This window comes from Neoarius graeffei, chromosome 2 (genome assembly GCF_027579695.1).
Source record: "Neoarius graeffei isolate fNeoGra1 chromosome 2, fNeoGra1.pri, whole genome shotgun sequence".
NCBI lineage: Eukaryota > Metazoa > Chordata > Actinopteri > Siluriformes > Ariidae > Neoarius > Neoarius graeffei.
In genome coordinates this window covers 34,519,040-34,542,769 of record NC_083570.1, presented here as the reverse complement: position 1 = coordinate 34,542,769, position 23,730 = coordinate 34,519,040, and the positions used below count along the sequence as shown (strand labels likewise).

Genomic DNA, 23,730 nt, shown 5'->3' with positions numbered 1-23,730 from the left:
ATGGTATGCTTCAAACTGCATGGTGTGGCTATCTCCAGTGACATTAAAGGAATGTTCCAACAGGTTCACTTGCTACCTGATGACCAACCACTCCTGGGATTCCTGTGGTGGGGTGTGAGTGTTGACCAGCCCCCTGATGTGTTTGAGTGACAGGTTTTGCCATTCGGCACAGCTTGCAATCTGTGTTGTGCTGTGTATGCTCTACAGCGGCACACAAGAGATCACTGTGCACCTGATTAAGAAGCCAAAATTGTTGTGGAGAACAACTTTTATGTGGACAACTGCTTGTGCAGCCTTGGGGGGGGGGGGCAGGGCACTGGTGGATGAATTGCGGTCACTTCTTCTCAAGGGGGGATTTGAACTCAGGCAGTGAGCAAGTAATGAGCCTGCTGTGATAGTCCATCTGCCAGAAGAGGCAATGAAGTGGTGGCAATGAGCAATGGCTAGCTCAAAACCATATGGGGCAACAGAAAACAACTCTGGGATTCTGCTGGCACTGTGAGTGAGATGAGCTAGGATACAGATATCGCTCAGTGCCAGCTACTAGACCCACTCTGTGCCACATATACAGAGTTCTGGCAAAGCAGTATGACCCTCTTGGTTTTATCACACCTTTTGAGACACACTTGTGGGTTAAATGTAGAGCTTGAGATGATCTTCACCTTCCAGAAGAAATCCTGCAGGCCTGGTGTAAATGGGAAATGGAATTGGAATATTTTTCCCAGATAACACTCCCACGTTGGTATGTCACCTCAGAAGTGGACAGATCAGACAACAGTCAGGAAGTTCATGTTTTTTGTGATGCATCTGAACATGCTTATGGTGCAGTTGTATACATTTGCACAAAGAGTGAACATGGGGATGTGGAAACAGCCTTTCTAATGGCAAGGTCATGAGTGGCTCCCAAGCGCCAACAATCTATCCCGACTTGAGCTATGTGCTGCCCTATCTGGAGCTCAGCTGGCAAAACATCTGACGACAGAGCTGACTATCAAGATTCAATGAGTCGTACTGTGGAGTGATTCAACAACTGTACTGAAATGGATCCAGTCAGACTCATGTAGATTCAAAGTTTTTGTTGGAACACAAGTTGCTAAAATTCAAGGCTTAACCAGCTCCATGACATGGCGCTATGTGGATTCAGGAAATAATCCAGCTGATGATATAACTCACAGCAAGTCACTCCAGTCCTTAGCCAGTGACAGCAGATGGAGACCAGGACCATCTTTCCTCTCTCTAACATCAGAGAATTGGCCCATTCTTCCTCAGCTGACAGATAACAATGAGGATGAGTTCAAAGGAATAAGTGTAATGACAGTACAGATTGTCAATTCTGTAACTAAAACAAAAGAGGTGCTTTCCTATCAACAGCTGATTGAAGATATTGCAGCCTCTGTGCACGGGGCAGCTGCCTCTTCCTCCATCCTGTTAGCTGAGCAGTACAAAGCTGTGGAGCTCTTGGTCCTACAGCAAACCCAGAAAGACAGTTTCCCTGACAACCTCCACCTTCTCCAGTCTGGCAAACCTGTGCTATCCTCAAGCAGACTTGTTAAACTAGCTCCTGAGTATGATGCAGACATGAATGTTATCAGAGTTTGTGGGCTCCTGCATCATAGTGAGTATTTGGACTTACAAGAGAAGCACCCTATTGTGTTAGATGGGAAACATCCTGTTACTAAACCTCAGATGGCATATCTCCCAGCTGCTAGATTAAGACTATTCAAATCCCCCTTCTTTTCTTGTGGAGTAGACTGTTTCAGTCCCTTCATGATTAAAATTGGAAGAAGACGGGAAAAGAGATGGGGAGTCTTATTAAGTGTCTTACAACCAGGGCAGTTCGCATTGACATCCTCACTAACATGAACACTGATTCTTTCTTGATGGCACTCAGACATTTTGTGTCAAGAAGAGGAAAGCCATCAGAGTTGCTTTCTGACTGTGAGACTAATTTCAAAAGGATGGGGAACCTGAGCTACATGAAGCTTTCAAAGATGTGTCCTACCCTGCAAGAACAGCTAACTAAACAACAAATAAAGTTCAACTTCAATCCCCCTGGTGCACCACATTTTGGAGGAGTTTGGGAAAGGGAGATACAATCCATTTAGGTGGCACTCAGAGTCTCCACTGGAGCACAGATCACCACAGAAGTAGTCTTGGTGACTGTATTGATCAAAATAGAGGGGATACTAAACTCTAAGCCACCAGGCTATGTACCGTATCATCAGATGTGGCAGACTTAGACCTAATAACCCCAAATCACCTCCTAAAGGGGTGGCAGATGCAGCCCTACCATAGTGTCAGGGACCAATCAGTAAGGCTTAAGGACACCAGGGATTCAGTTCAAAAGATAGGGTTTTTATTACCCAAAAAAATGACAAAAAACTTAACCTATAAAAGAGCTCAACAAAGCTATAACTAAACTTAACACGCAGCTGTGACCTTTAACTAAACAAAAACTAACCTACCACAAAAAAACAAAAACAAAGGAGAACATATATATCGGGTTGGCCAAACCAAAAACACAAAAAAGGGGTAAACTAAATACATAGACTTCAAACATAATACAAAGCAAAATCAACTAAGGTCAAGATCCCCCTCAGGCACATGGTGGACGTGGTACAGCCTAATATGCAGGCACCAGGACATAGGTCTTCTCCGCCCACAGCCACACCTTTATGGGTGGAGGGACTTTTAATTAAAAGGCATTTATTAGGGATTGGGGGAAACATGTTTAATTGGGTAATGGACTTTTTAACTAATAGAAGCATCCAGGTGAAAATAGGGAGAGATATGTCAAGAAGATGTTTGGTTGAAAATGGAACTCCACAAAGAAGTGTTATTAGTCCATTGTTATTTAATATAATGATTAATGATATTTTTTCTAATGTTCAGCCAGGGATAGGGAGATCTCTATTTGCTGATGATAGTAGCTTGTGGAAAAGGGGGAAAAATGTGAAGTACACCCTGAAGAAGGTTCAGGAAGCTTTAATCTTAGTAGAAGACTGGGGTAAGAGATGGGGTTTTAGATTCTCTATTGAAAAGACTAAAGTAATGTTTTTTACTAGAAAGAAGGTAACTGAAAATATGCAACTACAGCTGTATGGCAGACCATTGGAAAGGGTTAAGAGTTTCAAATTTCTTGGTGTTATTTTTGATGTAAGACTTACCTGGAGAGATCATATTTCAAAAATAATAGACAAAAGTAAAAGAGTCATGAACTTAATGAGATGTCTTGCTGGAACAGAATGGGGAGCAGATGTAGCATCCTTGAAGCAGATTTATGTTTATTTAATTAGGTCAAGAATTGACTATGGGTGTTTAGTGTATGGGTCTGCAGCCAAATCCGTTTTAGTTGGATTAGATGTAGTTCAAGCTAAGGTGTTGAGAATATGCACGGGAGCTGTACGATCTTCTCCAGTGTGTTTGCTACAAGTGGAAACAGGTGAAATGCCTGTAAAATGAAACAGGTGAAATGCCTGTAAAAACCACCCTGTAAAATGTGTAATTGAACCATCATGGGAGAGGGAGGTGGCAAGACTCAAGTTTTGGGTGGTCTGGAAAAATCGTAGCACAGGAATTGAACATTCTTAATAAGAGCTTTTGTTCAGTAGTAATGTGGCCTTTAATTCCTGTATAGCAATTGGAGGTTCCAGAGATTGACTTGAAGTTGCTTGAAATTAAGATGGAAAATCCTGAGATAGACTTGGCATTTGAATTTCAGTGTCATGTAAGAGAAAGATATAAGAACCATATATTAATTTTTACTGATGGGTCAAAAGATCAAGAAACAGGAGCTACAGGGTCAGCCTTTTTTGTTCAGAGTTTTAATTTTCAAGCTTTTAAAAGAACCTCAGATTTTTTAAGTGTATTTACTGTGGAGATCTATGCAATCCTAATGGCAATACAGTGGGTTGAACAGATACAGAGTCAGAAAGTACTGATATGTAGTGACTCTGTGTCAGCTATTAGGTGCATTGGAAAAGGTTCGTCAAAAAGCAGACAGGATCTCATTTATGAGATTTTACTGATAATTAGTGAGGTGAAAAGAAGAGGGATAGAGGTGTCGTTTATATGGGTCCCAGCTCATGTAGGTGTCACATCTAATGAAAAAGTGGATAAATTAGCCAAGAAAGCTCGTCAAAGAGAGTCCATAGATGTAAATATAAAGTTATCAAAATCAGAGGGCAAAAGTATTGTGTGGCAAGAAGCAATTTTAAAATGGCAACAGAGTTGGCAACAAGAAACAAAGGGAAGGCATCTATTCTCAATTTCTAGTAGAGTAACTGACTCAGTTGGTTATAAAAGAGGGAGTAATCGTAAGGAGGAAGTTATTTTTGCAAGGTTGAGAATTGGGCATACATTTTTAAATAGCACTTTGTTTTTATTGGGAAAACATCAGAATGGTCTGTGTTATTGTCAGGAACCTGAGACTGTTCATCATGTCATACTCTTTTGCAAAAATTATGACAGTCAAAGACAGGAACTGCTCACACAGTTGCGTGGACTTGGTTTGGAAGAGGTGACGTTGAAAAGCATTTTAGAAATAGGATCAAGTGAAAAGGGAAGACGATTTTTATTAAAGTTTTTATTGGATACTGGTCTATATAGTAGGATATAGTGTAATTGGGCCTTAATTAGGCATCAATCCTGTAGATGGCAGCAATGCAACTATTTGGATGCCGGCTGCCATAAAACTCCGAAGAAGAAGAAGCCACACCTTTACCTAAACAGGAAGGGACTGTCCTCAACACTCAAACCAGGTAACTCAAAACAAAGAACCATATACTTAGTAATAAACAAATGAATTGCATAACCTTACAGTGTTAAAATGTGTGCACCCATATAAAACAATGTAAGGCTAAAAGAACAACTTAATAAAACAAATAAATCAAACAAATGTTATGTGGGTTATTTAAATATGATAATACATGTGACTGCAAATGATAAAACATACAGCAAACTAATACACCAAAACAAATTAATAATGTGCATAAGTAGAGTGAGGGCTGATGTTACCCTGTGTGGTTGTGGCCATCACACATAGGTAATTTACCCTGAGTCTGATCTGATGACACTGAAAACAGCCAGGTGCTTGCAGAACAGTTTTGGCAACACTTTGTGAAAGACTACTTGCCCAGCTTACAGTCATGTCAGAAATGGCAAGTAAAGACTGAGAACTTGCAGCTAGGGTCAGTAGTTATGATACTGGACAAACAACTACCAAGAGCCCTTTGGCTGGTGGGTAAGGTTGTTTGCCTTATTCCTGGATCAGATGGAACTGTACGCACTGCCGAGATCCAAGTTAAGGACAAAATATATGTCAGGCCAGTGGCACGTCTTGTCCCCAGCATCCCTGACATGGATGAAAATGAGGACAGTTAATATGTTGGACAAATAATTTGCATTTTCTGATTGGCAAATTTGTGGGACAAATTTGGGAGCGGCTGTTGAAAATGCCCTAACAAAAGTAATGCGTGTGTTTCTTTAAGACCAACAATGTTCAGTATTGCTTTAGGTGATTGGTTTGATGTGTTCTGTTGACCAATCAGAGATCAGTACCCTAGAGGGGTAATTTGGAGTGGTATTCGGTGAAGGATCGCTACAAGAAGTGGAAGCAGAAGCAGAGCAGGGAGGGAGGATGTAATTGAGGGCTGCATAGTACACATTCACAACAAAAATTTGGAAACCACCAACAGAAGAAGGTTCAGAACTGGTTAGAAGATGACCCAATATTATTGGATTTGTTGAGATAAAAACAAATAACCACACTCCATCAGTGACGTAAGGAGATTAATGGTTGCAAACAAACTTTACTGTTTCCTTCATCCTTGACCAGATGCCTATGGTGGCTGTAATTCTGCATTAATAAACTTTGCGAGTTCAAACCTTTGGAATAGTTTGGCTCCAGAGTATCTGCCTGAATTGTTAGTACCCTTTTTAACACCTCGAGCCCTACGATAATTTGACCAAGGCTTACTTACTGTTTCAAAGTCTAGACTAAAGACCAAAGGTGATAACTTTTCTCTGTAATGGCTCCTAGACTTTAGAACAGCTTACCTCCAGGCATTAGGTCAGGTGATTCTGTAGCCATTTTTCAGTCTCATTTAAAAATACATTTTTATTGTTCAAAATTTGTAGATGTTCTTGGTTCTTAATTAGTTTTTGTCTTTCCAATTTTATTTATTTACGCTCTTACATTTTTACAGCCTATCATGATATCTTCGTTGTTTATCTTTTCCTTTATTCCTTTATTTGAATTTTTGTAATTTTCATGTTTCTTATTTTGTTTCTTAAAGTTTTTATTTCTTATGTTTTATTTTAAAGTTTTTAAATTCTATCTTACAGTTATCCATCCATTATCTTAGCCACTTATCCTGTTCTACAAGGTCACAGGCAAGCTGGAGCCTATCCCAGCTGACTATGGGTGAGAGGCGGGGTACACCCTGGACAAGTTGCCAGGTTATCACAGGGCTGACACAGAGACAAACAACCATTCACACCTATGGTCAATTTAGAGCCACCAATTAAACTAACCTGCATGTCTTTGGACTGTGGGGGAAACCGGAGCACCCGGAGGAAACCCACGCAGACATGAGGAGAACATGCAAACTCCACACAGAAAGGCCCTCACCAGCCGCTGGACTTGAACCAAGGACCTTCTTGCTGTGAGGTGACCGTGCTAACCACTACACCACCATGCCGCCCTCTTACAGTTATCATCCTTTTATTTAAACATTTCTCTCGAATGCCTTTACTTGTATTTCATTTTTGATCATGATTTAAAACGTGTTGTGCCACCTGGCTTGAAAAGCCCTATTTAAATAAAGGTATTATTATTATTATTATTGTTTTACTGTGGTATTTTATGGTATCTAGGGCACTATAATAGTTTTACTGTAGTATGTTATGATAACTAGGACACTATCCTGGTTTTACTATGGTACTTTTATGATGACATTGCCTTTGTTTTACTATGATATGGCTTTGCAGTTATGACTTTACCATGGTATTTTGTGGTATGACACTACTATTGTGCTTCATGCTAATTATCACACTATCATTTTTAATGTAGTAAATTATGATAATCATGGTACTACAATAGTTTTTACAACTACAAGTTATGGTAACTGACATTACCATGGTTTTACTACAAGTAGTTTGCTGTATAAATGACTATATGTATGATGAACTTTATTTTTATATAAAACATAAGAAATAAATGTTTAAAAAATGATGACTTCTACAACCCAGATTCCAAAAAAGTTGGGGTGCTGTGTAAAACATCGATACAAACAAAGTGCAATGATTTGTGAATCCCCTTCAACCTATATACAGTTGAATACAATACAAAGACAATATATTTAAGGTTCAAACTATTAACATTGTAAATATACTAGTGCATCTAAAAAAATAGAATATTGTGAAAGTTAATTTTTTGTAATTTAATTCAAAAAGGTAAACTTTCATGTAGTCTATATTCATTACATGTAAAGTGAAATATTTCAAGCCTTTTTTTTGTTTTAATTTTGATCCTTATAGTTTACAGCCCATGAAAATCAGAAATCCAGTATCTCAAATTATTAGAATATTTAATTTCTAATTTGGGTAAGTTACTATTCAAACAGTATAAATATAGTTTATCTCTTGGTCTAATTCAGTACACACAACCACAATTATGGGGAAGACTGCTGACTTGACAGTTGTCCAGAAGACAATCATTGACACCAGGTTATTGCTGAAAAGGCTGGCTGGAAAAGGTGCACCTGCAACAGGGATGACCGCAGCTTTGATTGGATTGGCAAGAAAAGCCGATTCAAGAACTTGGGAGAGTTTTTTGGATTTCTCATTTTCATGAGCTATAAGCAATAATCATAATTTAAACAAAAAAAGGCTGCAAATATTTCACTTTGTGATAATGAATGTAGAATATATGAAAGTTTACCTTTTTGAATTCTCATCTCATTATCTCTAGCCGCTTTATCCTGTCCTACAGGGTCGCAGGCAAGCTGAAGCCTATCCCAGCTGACTACGGGCAAAAGGCAGGGTACACCCTGGACAAGTCGCCAGGTCATCACAGGGCTGACACATAGACACAGCCAACCATTCACACTCACATTCACACCTACGGTCAATTTAGAGTCACCAGTTAACCTAACCTGCATGTCTTTGGACTGTGGGGGAAACCGGAGCACCCGGAGGAAACCCATGCGGACACGGGGAGAACATGCAAACTCAGCACAGAAAGGCCCTCGCCGGCCACGGGGCTTGAACCCGGACCTTCTTGCTGTGCGGCGACAGCGCTAACCACTACACCACTGTGCCGCCCCCTTTTTGAATTAAATTATGAAAAAATAAACTTTTTCATGATATTCTAATTTTTTGAGATGCACTAGTATCATCATTCTGAATTTGATACCTGCAACATGTTAAAAAAAAAGTTGGGCCAGGTCAACAAAAGGCTGGGAAAATTGTGGAATGCTCAAAAAACATCGGTTTGGAACATTCTACAGGTAAACAGGTTAAATGGTAGCAGGTAAAATGGGCAGCCTCAAAAGGCTCAGTCATTCACAAGCAAGGATGGGGTGAGGTTCGCCATTTTGTGAAAAACTGCATGGGCAAATATTCCAACAGTTTAAGAACATCCATCCATCCATTATCTGTAGCTGCTTATCCTGTACAGGGTCGCGGGCAAGCTGGAGCCTATCCCAGCTGACTATGGGTGAGAGGCAGAGTATACCCTGGACAAGTTGCCAGGTCATCGCAGGGCTAACACATGGAGACAAACATTCACACCTACGGTCAATTTAGAGCCACCAGTTAGCCTAACCTGCATGTCTTTGGACTGCAGGGGAAACCGGAACACCCAGAGGAAACCCACGCGGACACAGGGAGAACATGCAAACTCCACCCAGAAAAGCCCTCGTCAGCCACTGGGCTTGAATCCAGGACTGGGCTTGAATCCAGTGAGTTCTGGTCCATTACAACAGAATAACCAAATGAAAACAGAATTAATCTTTTGAAAGTATTTAAAATATAAGTACTTGGGCAAAATATCCTCAATTTCATGTTACAATATATGATTTATGGCTTAAGATGTCACCACATTGTTGCGAATTATTTGCACATTGTTGTGGAATATTGATGGCATCTAAAATGGCAATTCACTCCATAGCTTCTGGAAACGGTGAGTTGGCCCCTTTAATGCTTTCCTTCAAATATGTTGGCCTTTCTTTGATAATAGCTCATTTACAGGGACTTGTATGGCAGATGCTCCACGGTTAATCATCTCATCTCATTATCTCTAGCCACTTTAACCTGTTCTACAGGGTCGCAGGCAAGCTGGAGCCTATCCCAGCTGACTACGAGCGAAAGGCAGGGTACACCCTGGACAAGTCGCCAGGTCATCACAGAGCTGACACATAGACACAGACAACCATTCGCATTCACATTCACACCTACGGTCAATTTAGAGTCACCAGTTAACCTAACCTGCATGTCTTTGGACTGTGGGGGAAACCAGAGCACCCGGAGGAAACCCACGCAGACACGAGGAGAACATGCAAACTCCGCACAGAAAGGCCCTCGCCAGCCACAGGGCTCGAACCGGGACCCGTGAGGCGACAGCGCTAACCACTACACCACCATGCCGTGTATGGAAAATGCGAATTAAAAAAATAGCAGTGATTTATAAATTTACTTTGATGTATTTCATTGCAGACAGTATGAACCAAGGATATTTCATGTTTTACCTCATCAACTTCATGCCTACAACACATTCCATATAAGTTGGGACGGGGCAATTTAGGGCTAGTAATGAGCAATTAAATAATGTAATAAAGTTGCAATAAAATAACAATTAAATAATGGTGTAATTTGAAACAGGCTATATCAACAGGTGATTTAATCATGATTTGGTACAAAATCAGTATCTAGGAAAGGCCTAGTCTTTGAGGAGCAAAGATGGGCTGAGGATCTCCAGTTTTTCAACAAACACGTGAGAACATCATTGAAATGTTTCAAAACAATATTCTGCAAAGAAGGATAGAAAGGGATTTGGATATTTCACCCTCTATGGTCTATAATATCAATAAACATGTGCTCTCTGATCCCTCAGATTGTACTGCATCAACAACCATCATTAAGCTTTTGCTGATATTACCACATAGGCTTGGGATTACTTTGGCAAACCTTTGTCAAGCACTACAATAAGGAGTTACGTTCACAAATGGCAGTTAAAACTTTACTGTGCAAAAAGGAAGCCTTATGTTAATTGTGTCCAGAAGTGCTGTCAACTTCTCTGGGCTCAGAGGCATCTGGGATGGACCATCACACAGTGCAACCGTACATTGTGTACAAATCGGTATTCCAGATCTTTTTTGGAAGAGATGGATATCATGTCCTCTGGACCAATGATGAAAAGGACCATCCAGACTGTTACCAGCAGCAAGTCCAAAATTCAGGGACTGTCATGGTATGGGGTTGTGTCAGTGCCCTTGACCAATGAAACTTGCACTCCTGTGATGGCAGCATTAATGCAAAAAAGGACATTGAGGTTTTGGAGTAACATATGCTGCCTTCAAGATGGCATCTTTTCCAGGGATATTCCAATGAGACAATGCAAAATCACATTCTGCACACATTACAAAGGCATGGCTACAGAAGAAGAGGGTGCCTTCCCCTCTGTCCCCAACAGAGACTGTGTGGCAAATTTTGGAATGAAAAATATGATGACAACCCTGTTCTGTTGCACACCTTAAGACCTGTTTGCAGGAAGAATGGGACACAATAACACCTGAAACGCTTCATCATCTGGTGTCTCCAGTGCCTAAAGATCTTTTAAGTACTGTGAGAAGGAATGAGAACATTATAAAGTGGTAAACTTTTTTTGAAATGTGTTGCAAGAATCAAAATTGTAAGAAGTGGTTGCATATAACTTGCTTGCAAATAATTGCATCAAACCAGTAATCCAGTGACATCACAAAACCATTGCATTCTTCTTTTGTCATGCTTTTTCAGGCTTGTAGTGCAGCTCTTTTCAGTTGTTGTTTGTTTTGGGGGGTTTATTCCTTCAGTCTCCTCTTTAGGAGGTGAAACGCTGCTCAATTTAGTTATAGTCTAGTGATTGACTTAGCCAGTCTAAAACCTTCCACTTTTTTCCTCTGATAAAGTCCTTTGTTGTGTTGGCAGTGTGTTTTGGTCATTGTCTTGCTGCATGATGAAGTGAGCCCATTCCAGAACCAGTCGTGTAAGCCCATGCCATGACACTGCCTCCACTGTCCTTGACGCATAAGTTTTGGTTCATGAGCAGATCCTTATTTTATCTCCACACTTTGGCCTTTCCATTACTTTGATAGAGGTTAATTTTAGTTCCAGAAGTTTTGTGACTCGTCTATTTCTTTGTGAATTCCAATCTGGTCTTCTGATTCTTACTGCTGATGAGTGGTTTGTATCTTGTGTTATCACCTCTGTATTTCTAATCTTGAAGTATTCTTTCAATGGTGGATTATAACCTTCACCCCTGCCCTGTGGAGGTTGTTGGGGATGTCAATGATTGCTGTTTTGGTTTTTTTCTTCACAGCTATTGCAACATTTTTGTTATCAGAAAAACTGTTGTTGATTTCCTTGGCCGACCTGCCCGATGTCTGGTTGTTATCATATCAATGGTTTCTTTCTTTTTCAGGACATTTTCAAATTGTTGTATTGGCTATGCCCAAAACTTGTGTGATGGCTCTGTGAGATGTTCTCTCTTTTCCCAGCTTCAAAATGGCTTGCTTTTCTCCCATAGACAGCTCTCTGGACTACATATTTATTCTTTTAACAACAAATGCAGTCTTCACAAGTAAACCCCAGGGGTCAATTCAAGAGTAGACATTCAGAGCGATTAATTATTTAAGCAATCAATCTAGCAGGGCACACCTGGGCAACAAGAAATGCCTGCCGATCACAGGTTCATTTGAAACATAGGTGAGTTCAAACAAAACGTTTCATGTTCTAAGTTGTTTAACACTTGTAGATGTAAATATCAGAAAATGAAAGCTGAAAATCTATCATCTCATATTCATATTTTCATCTCAAACCCAAATGTCTTCAGTGTATAGCAAAACCACTAGAATTGACCTTGCTCTTCCAATACTTTTGGAGGGGACTGTAGCTGTCTGTCTTAAAGTGTCTATAATTGTTTGTCACATTCATGCCATTTTTCTTATTATGATATTGAGACCTTGCAATATAATGCATTGCTCAGTAGTTAACTATTAATTAGATTTTTGCCTTCCCATTTAATATTACATTTTGAAGTGAACATTTAGTCTATATAATGTATTTCTTTATGCATTTATGTAGGTTTTATTTTTATGTATGTGCTTTTATTCTTTAATTTAATTTAGTTTTATTCATTATATAGTCAGTCTACAGAACATAATATCAAATAAATAAACAGGAATACTGTAATATGTTTATATGACTAATGCTTTTTAATGTCAGGTCAGGGAAATACAGAATAAAATACAGTTGTACAAAAGGAAATAAATCCTGAGATTATCCATCCATTATCTGTAGCTGCTTAACCTGTACAGGGTCGCAGGCAAGCTGAAGCCTATCCCAGCTGACTATGGGCGAATGACAGGGTACACCCGGGACAAATTGCTAGGTCATCGGAGGGTTGACACATAGCCCATGTTTACATTAGACCGTATCAGCGGATCATCAGATTAACGTTTTTAAAATGATTAGTGTGCACACAGCAACACCAATACACGATTTGCGTGCACACAGCAACACCAATACACGGATACGCTTGGCTCCGCAGGCATCCTGCGCTCCAAATCACTCCGCCCTGAACAGCGAGTGCCCTCTGGAGGGTGCGCACTCCGGCCCTGCGCAGCTCACACAGCGCGCGAGTGAAGTGCACAAGCAGTGTTTTCGGGACTGAGCCGCTGTGTGTGTGATCCCAGCGCATATCACTTACCACTTGCAAGTGGAAGGATGGCAAGCCTAAAGACAATCATAACTACACAATGGGCAGTATTTGCATCAGTATTTGCAGTATTTTCATACTTTTATACTCTTTAATGAAAGGTGATACAAGGCGGAAGTCCGCGCCGTTTTTCAGCAGTCGCGTCACATGACCAACGCCAGCGAATCAGGAAGGTGGATGTCACAGTGACGCTGTCCAATGACGACGCCAGCTAGAGCTCAGCACAGCGTATCCGCGTATTCTCAATGTTTACACAGCACCAGATCAGACACGATCTAGATTGAATACGTGGACCCTGGCAGATTCCCGTTTCCCGGCGTTTCCAGGCGGTTTAATGTAAACGGACAGTGCATCCGCGAAGAAAACGGGACAGATACGGTCTAATGTAAACTTGGCCATAGAGACAAACAACCATTCACACTCACAATCAATTTAGAGCCACCAATTAGCCTAACCTGCATGTCTTTGGACTGTGGGGGAAAAATGGAGCACCCCCACACACAGGGCCGCTGACAGCTTTGGCTGGGCCTGGGACAAAATGCTCTGAATGGGCCCCCCCTAACACCCCCCCCCCCCATCCCAGTCTCTACTCACTCCAACCCTTAAATGACAAGTATTCAAAAACCATTCAACCGGTCAACAACCATTTTCATTTTAGCATTTCAACATTTTTACAGTTTTAACATTTCCTTAGTCTGCAACAATTCAGGTGCGAAATGCAATGCGCCGGACTTTTGTTGTGCGTGCGTGCGTACTGTCCAGTGTGAAAAGCAGAGAAGAACACACCGCTCGAGAAACGGCGGGATATGATTGCGGGCTAATGTGAATATTCTTAGCTTCAATCAGATATATGAAACACAATGTTATTAAGCCGTTGTGGTTATGAAATGATTCAATGCCCTGTGCGTTTGATATGGTGTTCAGTGTGACTTGTTCTCCCCTCGTTTGTAACATGAACTGCGTGCCGCGCGTGCCTTGGTTGGGGTTACTTTACGGGGCTGGAAAAAGTTGGCTGTGTCTTACCCAGTGATGGGAATAACGGCGTTAGAAATAAACGGCGTTACTAACGGCGTTACTTTTTTTTAGTAACGAGTAATTTAATTAATTACTTTTTACATCATTATAACGCCGTTCCCGTTACTTACAATAAAATACAATGCGTTACTTTATTAAAGCTGTTCTCATCTGGCACGCTGCTCGTTCAGCCTTTCTTTCCTCTGCTTTAGTGTGGGGCGGGGAGATGCGAGACAACGGCACAGTAAGCCAATCAGAGTAGATTTGGACAACATACGTGGGTAGGCCACGCCTACTGCGCGCTCTTTCAATCAGAAGACCCAGCGATGGCGAGCGGTCAGCCCAACACTGCGCTTTCACATTGGAAATACAACCATTACTTTTCATTACTTGAAATAAAAGGCAAGAGTGTTTACGTGCAATGCACATTATGTCGAGGAACAAAGCGTTTGTCCTCGTCAGTGGCCAGTAATTAGTAACATAATTTTAATAACTACAAAAATATATTACATTTGATAGATGTCTTATCTCACATTGTCCCACAAAAATATTAATATAGTGTAGATAACGTTACTAATTGGTTCTGTTAAGTGTCCATTTCAGTCATTAAACACATTTAACATTCACTTTTATTATTATTACACTAATTGAATTAGATTTTTTTTTGAGGGGGAACAAAATGTAACGGAATAATTACTTTCCCTGGTACTTTTATGACAAAGTAACTCCGTGACTAACTCAGTTACATTTTGGGAAAAGTAACTAGTAACTATAACTAATTACTTTTTGAAAGTAACGTGCCCAGCACTGGTCTTACCTGGCTCAGCTGCCCCACTGCCTTTGCTAGTACCTGCTGCATCATCCGAATCTTTTTAAAAATATTTATGCAGTGAGCCCCTGAGTCTCTTGGTTTCTTCCTCTCTTTTTCTCTTTTCTTTTCTTTTCTGTGCTCCTGACTTGTGCATGTTGGCAAATAGCACGCACGCTGATTGTCGAAGCGCTATGATCGAACGATGTCGTTTTTTTCCCCTTAATCAAAGAGTCAGACCAAACCATTTTTGCATTAGGGGTGGTAGGGGGTTCTTGACGACTTTTTCAAAGACAATAAAGGCAAAAGATCTAGAAATCATTTATTGAATGCAAATATAGCACATTTCTCCCCCAAATCAACACATTTTGAAATGAAATAAAATAATCGCAACTTCATGAGAGCCCAGTTCTGCCCCCCCCATTCCTGGGCCCGGGACAACATACCCGTTTGTCCCCCCCTGTCGGCGGGCCTGCCCACACAGACACGGGGAGAACATGCAAACTCCACACAGAAAGGCCCTTGTCGGCCGCTGGGCTCAAACCCTTCTTGCTGTGGGGCGATAGTGCTAACCACTACATCTGAATCCTCAGAGTAAGAAAAGGATTAAGTATTGTATAATGATCAAGGAAACGAACACAGGTAAATGTCTGATTTAAATTATTATATTTATATGTTAATGTGTTCATTTTTACATTTATTTGTAAATATACCCATTCCTCTTGGCAGGTCCATGAACATATTCATTCATTCATTCATTCATTCATTCTGTCTTAGGAAGGCATCTTCTCAAAACACGTAGTCCATGCAGGCGGTTTGTCACCAGAGGGAGACTTTTCCCATCTATTGGGATGTTGTGCCATGTGCGTAATTGCGCACCGCTTCAATCCATAGATGTAATATTGGTGGTGGTGGATTAGGTCCTTCGGCTCCAGTCTGATGGTTACTTTTTGGGTTGAATGTGAAAAAAAGTTACAAAAGTCTGGGAACAGGGTGCGACTAAAAACGTTGGTTTTTAGTCGCACCCTGTTTAAAAACGTTCTCTAAGACTCTAAACAGTGGACGAGAGAGAGAGATTAGTCTTATATTTGTGGAGAAGGACGGGTTTCCAATTTGCTTTGAAGATAACTATCTTCAAAACAAATAAATAATTATCTTCAAAGCAAATTGGAAACCCGTCCTTCTCTACAAATATAAGACTAATCTCTCTCTCTCCCGTCCACTGTTTAGAGTCTTAGAGAACGTTTTTAAATCTTTTTAATGCCACTTTTACCCCATATGTTTTTATCCTTGCTTTTAAGTACAAGAGAAAAGGAATGTTTAAGTGCCAACTCATTAATTTTATCTTGTGACAGGCAAAAATGGCCATTTACAGCAGCAGGAAAACCAAAGTGCCACAAGAAACAGCATGATGCAACAAAGGTCTTTCACAAATTAGTGAAAACGAGGATCATTTTTTTATTTTAAGTTTAATAAAGCTATGAAAGACCTAGACACATTCCAGCTAACCTGGTGCTATAATGGAGCAGTGTGTTCTGTCCTGAATGATGAACTGGTGTTTGCAAAAATATTTTATTTATTTATTTATTTAAACTGGCTCCCTTTTATATCAACTTACTGTTTTAAACAGTACATGTTTGTGTTTTTACCCAGATACTCGTGGATGCATTTACCTATCTTTTATATTCACTTATCTAGTTATTTATATATTTACTTATTTATTTACTGAATTATTTATTGGTGGATGGTTAACAATTGCTATTTATTTAAAAGTGTTATGGTGGGCACATCATGATTGATTAAAGTAAAAGCCGGAAAAAAAATCACCACTCTCTCTCACACACACACACACACACACACACACACTCACTCACTCACTCTCTCTCTCTGGCTCATCTGTTAATTCTTTCCACTTCACTGGTTGCCAGTAGCTCGCTCCTCCTGAACACTTCTATGGGATCACTGTTCTCTCGGCTCCAGCACCGCATTACATTTGAAACGCGAGTTCGTGATATTGTCGTAACTAGATAACTGTTAAGCCGGTTGTACCGTTTTACATAATTTATTCGTTTTTGTTTCCGCCGTACCGCATGCGTAAACTCGACGTCGTTTAAACTAAAATACACTTTCTTGCTGTTGCCGTGATGTGGGCAACGCCGAGGAGGACGCGGTCGGAGGCCAGTGAAGACGCGGAGATTGTGGTGAACGTGGGCGGCGCGAGACACGTCCTGTGCGCCAGCGTGCTCGAGCGCTACCCGGCCACGCGCCTTGCGCATCTCGCCGATCGCGCCGCGGAGAGCTCGTGCGATCTTTCGCGACTCTGTGACGACTACGACGTTGCGACGCGCGAATTCTTCTTCGACCGTGACCCGGACGCGTTCAGATGTATCGCCGAAGTGTATCAGTATGGCGAGGTGCACATGGCCAGGGGCACATGCCCAGTACGCTTCAGCAAGGAGATGGAGTTCTGGGGAGTGGACATGGACCTGCTTGATGAGTGCTGCAAGAGCAGCCTAAAGGAAGCAGAGGACGAGCTGTCTGAGATTGCTGAGAAGGTCCGTGCCATTCTGAATGACATGGAGGGATGCCCTTCTAGTGGAAAGTGCAGGGCATTCCTGTGGAGGCTGATGGAGAAACCGGAGTCATCCTGGGCAGCACGCACCATTGCCCTTCTCTCGTTTCTCTTTGTTCTCCTTTCATCTGTGGTTATGTGTGTCAGCACTGTGCCTGAGCTGCATGAACAGGATGGTGATGATGGAAATCGCCTTGAGAATCCAAGCCTGGAAGCCATAGAGACAGCCTGCATCATTTGGTTCACGTTGGAGTATGTACTGCGGTTAGCTGCAGCACCCAGCAAGTTTCATTTCGCCATCTCCTTTATGAATGTGGTGGACTTTCTGGCTATTGTGCCTTTCTACCTGCTCCTGGTGCTGTCATACCTTGGCACTGCTGTGCTGCAGCTGGCTACTGTGCAGCAGGCGGTGCAGGCACTCCGTGTAATGCGTGTGGCACGCGTCCTCAAGCTGGCACGCCACTCCTCAGGCCTGCAGACTCTCACCTACGCGCTCAGGAGTAGCTGCAAGGAGCTTGGCCTGCTGCTCATGTACATGGGCATAGGTATCTTCCTGTTTTCAGCACTCGGGTACACAGTGGAGCAGAGCCACCCAGAGACCATGTTCACAAGCATCCCTCAGTCCTTCTGGTGGGCCATCATTACCATGACCACAGTAGGCTATGGTGATATCTACCCCAAGACCACACTGGGCCGGTGCAATGCTGCTGTCAGCTTCCTGTGTGGTGTCATTGCCATTGCGCTACCCATCCACCCCATCATCAACAATTTTGTCATCTTCTACAGCAAGCAGCGTGTGCTTGAAACTGCAGCGAAGCATGAGATAGAGCTTATGGCACTGCGCTCCAAGGAAGGAGAGCCTTTGGACACTGCTGGTTTGAAATTCCAGATACCAAGTCAGTTGATGGGCAGTCAAGGAGCATGGGACTATGCCAATCTTACTTCACAAAGTGATGGCCACATTCCGTTACTAAAGGACACAAGACAGAACACATCATTTCAGAAATGCAAAAAGAGAGATGGATAGTGGACAGACTACAGTACTACTTTTTTTGAGAGGGGAAGATATCAGTGCATTCATGGAGCATTTGGACCACAGTCTTCTTTTATAAGCTATTACTGTAACCACTGCTTGCAGAGAATTAAGACGGATTTTCTATATAATGATGAAGCTGAGGCAAACTGCGAGGTGGACTTTTTTCCACTGAAAATCTTTATCAATCCAGAATAAATGTACGGTTTGTTGAACAAATTTGTAGTGTTAAATATAGTTAAACAAAATAACAAGTTATTTGATGATATTCATTGAACTATTGCACAACAGAATTATTATGGTTTATGCTACACTGTGTGAAGAATAAGATACTGAAGTGCAAAACAATATAGAAGCACTTCTGTTGTCATGTAAATACTTTTACAGTACTTATAAAATATTCACACACTTGAGCTTCTTTTCCACCTTTTGGAACTGAAAATAGTTAATAAAAGTGAAGAAATATAAATATTATGAAAATATATATAATGAAATATTTTATATATGATGGAAAATTGTTTATTTGATTACATACATGTTCCAGTATCTGAGTAAAAGCCTTTTCTGTTCCAGGTTTTAGCATGACAAAATGTGCAAAGGTTCAAAATCTAATGAAAGGCACTGTATATATAATATACCACCAACAATTTTTCGGCAAGTAGTTTCATCTCACACTGAAGAAATGAGAAAAATTCAGAGAAAAACAAATCCCTTATCAAGAAATAATTATTTTCAACACAAACACGTGGCAATATTATTGGTACCCCCGGAAATTATAGTGAACACTCTGTAACTGAAGCTTGTTTCCCATTTAAATTGGACATGTTTGTGTTGGTTGGCATGTGTAGGAACTTTCAAGCTGTAATCCATGACTTCCTGATTAACTGGGGAACAAACATGAGAAGACACAGAGGCCAAATTCCTTTCTAGTCATCCATTAACATGGGAAAGTTAAGAGAACATACAAACCAAATGAGGGAGAAGTGTGTTGATATTCATACGTAAGGAAACAATTACAAAAAATAGCTACTCACCTAAAAATGGCTGTTTTTTTTTCTTTTTTCCGGGACATGGAGAACCAAAACCATGGTATAAATCTCTATATGTCACTTGTGAGGAAATCGATGAATTGTTTTAATAACTTTGGGTACTTTTTGTTTGTGAAAGTGTCTGTGTAATAAAAAGAAAATCACATGTTGGCTTGAAGACATGAAGTTTATCTTCTTGGGTTGAAAAACTTGAATTTTTCATACGAAATACATCGCGGATCTGAGTGACTTATTTGAATAGTATTGGCTGGCATTGAGTGGTATTCAGTTAGCATGATACTGAACAAGTCAAAGATGAGTTCAGTATCATGCTAGCTGAATGGAATATATCTGATATACCACAAACCAAGCCATTATTATTATTATTATTATTATTATACATACACATTCAAAGGAACAATTATAGATTTTACAAAAAGTTAAGAACGGAAGTTCAATTCACTGCGACAATTCACTGTGGGCACTGCTGGCGAACAAGGAAATGCAAAGAAAAGCAGAAAACTTTCTCACTGAATATTCGCATCTGCACTGAAATATGACATCATATTGTCTTGACAACTATTCAATATTGTAAACCATATTCAACGGTCATTCTCCATTGGGGAGAGTGATGTAATACACATAGGATAAGTGATATGCTAACAATATTGCATGCTATCAAACCAAATAAATGAAACCCAATAGAAGGGAATAGAATAAATGTTTTTAGTCCATCGAAAAGGTGTCCTGTATGTACAATATTTCCTGATATTTCACTCTGATGATGTCATTCCCAGTATTTTCCTGCTGACTCGACACACATTGCAAAAATGGTGTACCAGTTCAAAATTAAAATGCTTTTGATTAACTTGCGTATTTTTTGTGTGGATGTGTCCATATCATATAAAGAACATTACATGGTGGCGTGAAGATATGAAGTTTATCTTCTCATGTTGAAAATAATTTTCACTTGTTTGCTTACTTGTGAAATATATTCACGATCCATCCATTATCCATAACTGCTTATCCTGTGCAGGGTCACAGGCAAGCTGGAGCCTATCCCAGCTGACCATGGGCAAGAGGCGGGATACACCCTGGACATGTCGCCAGCTCATCGCAGGGCTGACACATAGAGACAAACAACCATTCACACCTACGGCCACCAATTAGCCAAAGCTGCATGTCTTTGGACTGTGGGGGAACCAGTGTGTGTGTGTGTGTTTGTATATATATACAACCCCAATTCCAAAAATATTGGGACGCTGTGTAAACTGTAAATGAAAACAGAATACGATAATTTGCAAATCATGAAAACCATATAGTTCATTGAAAATAGGACAAAGACAACATATCAAGTGTTGAAACTGAGAAATTTTATTGTTTTTTGAAAAATATATGCTCATTTTGAATTTGATGTCAGCAACACATTTCAGAAAAGTTGGGACAGGGGCATGTTTACCACTGTGTTCAGCTGCTCAACAGTTCGGGGTCTCCTTTGTTGCATTTTGCACTTCATAATGCGCCAAATGTTTTAACTGGGAGACAGGTCTGGACTGCAGCAGGCCAGTTTAGCACCCGGACTCTTTTACTACGGAGCCATGCAGTTGTAATATGTGCAGAAAGCAGTTTGTCGTTATCTTGCTGAAAGAAGGAAGGCCTTCCCTGAAAAAGATTTAGTCTGGATGGCAGCATATTGCTCTGAAACGTGTTTATATCATTCAGGATTAATGATGCCTTCCCAGATGTACAAGCTACCTATGTCATGTGCACTAATGTCCCCCATACCATCACAGATGCTGCTTTTGAACTGTGCACTGATAACAAGCCGGATAGTCCCTCTCCTCTTTAGCCTGGAGGACGTGGTGTCCGTGATTTCTAAAAAGAATTTCTAGTTTTGATTCGGCAGACCTCGGGACAGTTTTCCACTTCACCTCAGTCCATCATAAAAGAGCTGGGGCCCAGAGAAGGGGGCGGTGTTTCTGGATATTGTTTATATCTGGTTTTAACTTGCATTTGTGGATGCAGTAATGAATTGTTTTCACAGACGATGGTTTTCTGAAGTGTTCCTGAGCCCATACAGTGATTTCCACTACAGACACATGTCGGCTTTAAATGCAGTGTCTCCTGAGGGCCTGAAGATCACAGGCATCCAGTGTCAGTTTTCAGTCTTGTCTCTTGCATACAGAGATTTCTCCAGATTCTCTGAATCTTTTAATGATATTATGGACCATAGATGATCTCATCTCATTATCTCTAGCCGTTTTATCCTGTTCTACAGGGTCGCAGGCAAGCTGGAGCCTATCCCAGCTGACTATGGGCGAAAGGCAGGGTACACCCTGGACAAGTCGCCAGGTCATCACAGGGCTGACACATAGACACAGACAACCATTCACACTCACATTCACACCTACGGTCAATTTAGAGTCACCAGTTAACCTAACCTGCATGTCTTTGGACTGTGGGGAAAACCAGAGCACCCGGAGGAAACCCACGCGGACACGGGGAGAACATGCAAACTCCGCACAGAAAGGCCCTCGCCGGCCACGGGGCTCGAACCCAGACCTTCTTGCTGTGAGGCGACAGCGTTAACCACTACACCACCGTGCCGCCCACCATAGATGATGTGATCCACAAATTCTTTGTGGTTTAACATTGAGGAACATTATTCTTAAATTGTTGCACTGTTTGCCCATGCAGTCTTTCACAGAGCAGTGAACCCTGCCCCATCTTTACTTCTGAAAGACTCCGCCTCTCTGGGATGCTCTTTTTATACCCAATCATCTTATGCCGCTTTTCCACTACAAACACGGCTGAGTCGGGCTGAGCCGTGCCGTGCTGAGTTGGGCTGAGTCGAGCTGAGCGGGGCTATTGAAGTTGCATTTCGACTACAACCGCGCTGAACCGTGCTGGCTGGAAGTGGGTGGACACATTGGGTGGAGTTAGCGAAAGTGGGTGGACGTCACGTGATGTCGTTAAGCAGCGCAAACAGTGACATCAGTGATCTTTTAAGCGGTAGTCTCACGACCCGAATAGTAAACAATAAACATGGAGGACATGGAGTCGTTAGTGTTGCTGGTCTTGGTGCTGTGGCTTGTTGTCACCGACAATGCCAACAGATACTGGCAAGAGCATATAGATGAGGCGAGGTGCATAAGGCTTCAGAAATTCTCGTAATTCGTAATTCTTCTAATTCCGGGTTTACGGTGTTTACAGATCCCAGCGTGCTCGCGGGGCGTGTGTGGGCATGTGAGGACACTCCTCCTCACCAATCAGTGCACAGGGGAGTGTCTGCTCACGCCCCCAGCCTCACTCGGCTCGCTTTGGCTCGCTTCAGCCCCACTCCAAAACGGTGCGAGTTTTAGGGGCTAAGCAGGGCTGAAGCGAGCCGAGTCGTGCTGTTCTTTGGTAGTCGAAACGCGAGCCGTGTCGGGCTGAAGTGAGCTGAAGCGAGCTGAAGTGAGCTGAAAAAGGGTAGTGGAAAAGGGCCATTACTGACCTGTTGCCAATTAACCAAATTATTATTATTATTATTATTATTATTATTATTTTACCATTATGCAACTTTTTCAGTCTTTTGTTTTGCCTCTGTCCCAACTTCTTTGAAACTTGTTGCTGATATCAAATTAAAAATGAGCATATATTTTTTCAAGAAACAATAAAATTTCTCAGTTTCAACATTTGATATGTTGTCTTTGTACTATTTTCAAAGAAATACAGAGTTTCCATGATTATCTCATTCTGTTTTTATTCATGCTTTACACAGCGTCCCAACTTTTTTGGAATTGGGGTTGTATATATATCTCACATCACAGCAGGATATTGTATATAAATAAGACTTATAGTCTCCCTTTTTACATAACTTACTGTATATGTTTAGCCCTCTACTAGTTTGTGAATTTCTGAAAAGCATGTATGCTTAAACCTAAATACTCAACAGTCAAAATTGCCTTTAATTAATTAATTTTAATATTGTGAGGAATGACCAATCAGGTCTTAGTTTGTTTGATTTTTTCTTCATGCACCTTGTCATTTTTGACCATTCAGTCTCCCTGGGGGGGAAAAAGGCATTGATTTTCTCATTAATATTTGTTCTCTTTTTGACCTACTTTAATGAGTTCAATTGTCCTAACAGTAATTTATAGATGGTATGATGCAATTTACTAAGATCTATTGGAAATAATAGAAATATGAATGTAGCGAGACTCTGGTGTGGGTGGAGCACAGAAGCACGGTAGGCGGTTGTTTGCGATTTGATTCTCTTTTATTGCTGCTTTACAGCACACAACTTAGACACTCTCA

The 23,730-nt window shown here is 41.1% G+C and overlaps 1 protein-coding gene and 1 long non-coding RNA gene across 2 annotated transcripts; both read left to right on the top strand.

Moving 5' to 3' along the window:
* The first annotated feature begins 4,700 nt into the window (after positions 1–4,700).
* LOC132872585 (uncharacterized) lies at positions 4,701–6,842 on the top strand. Its single transcript, XR_009651456.1, has 2 exons — positions 4,701–4,760; positions 6,346–6,842. It is a non-coding gene; the product is annotated as an uncharacterized LOC132872585 (long non-coding RNA).
* Positions 6,843–16,942: 10,100 nt separating this feature from the next.
* Positions 16,943–18,541, top strand: kcnf1a (potassium voltage-gated channel, subfamily F, member 1a). Its single transcript, XM_060907486.1, has one exon. It carries the CDS (start codon positions 16,943–16,945, stop codon positions 18,395–18,397), a length of 1,455 nt encoding a protein of 484 aa, XP_060763469.1. The 3' UTR covers positions 18,398–18,541.
* Positions 18,542–23,730: the final 5,189 nt, after the last annotated feature.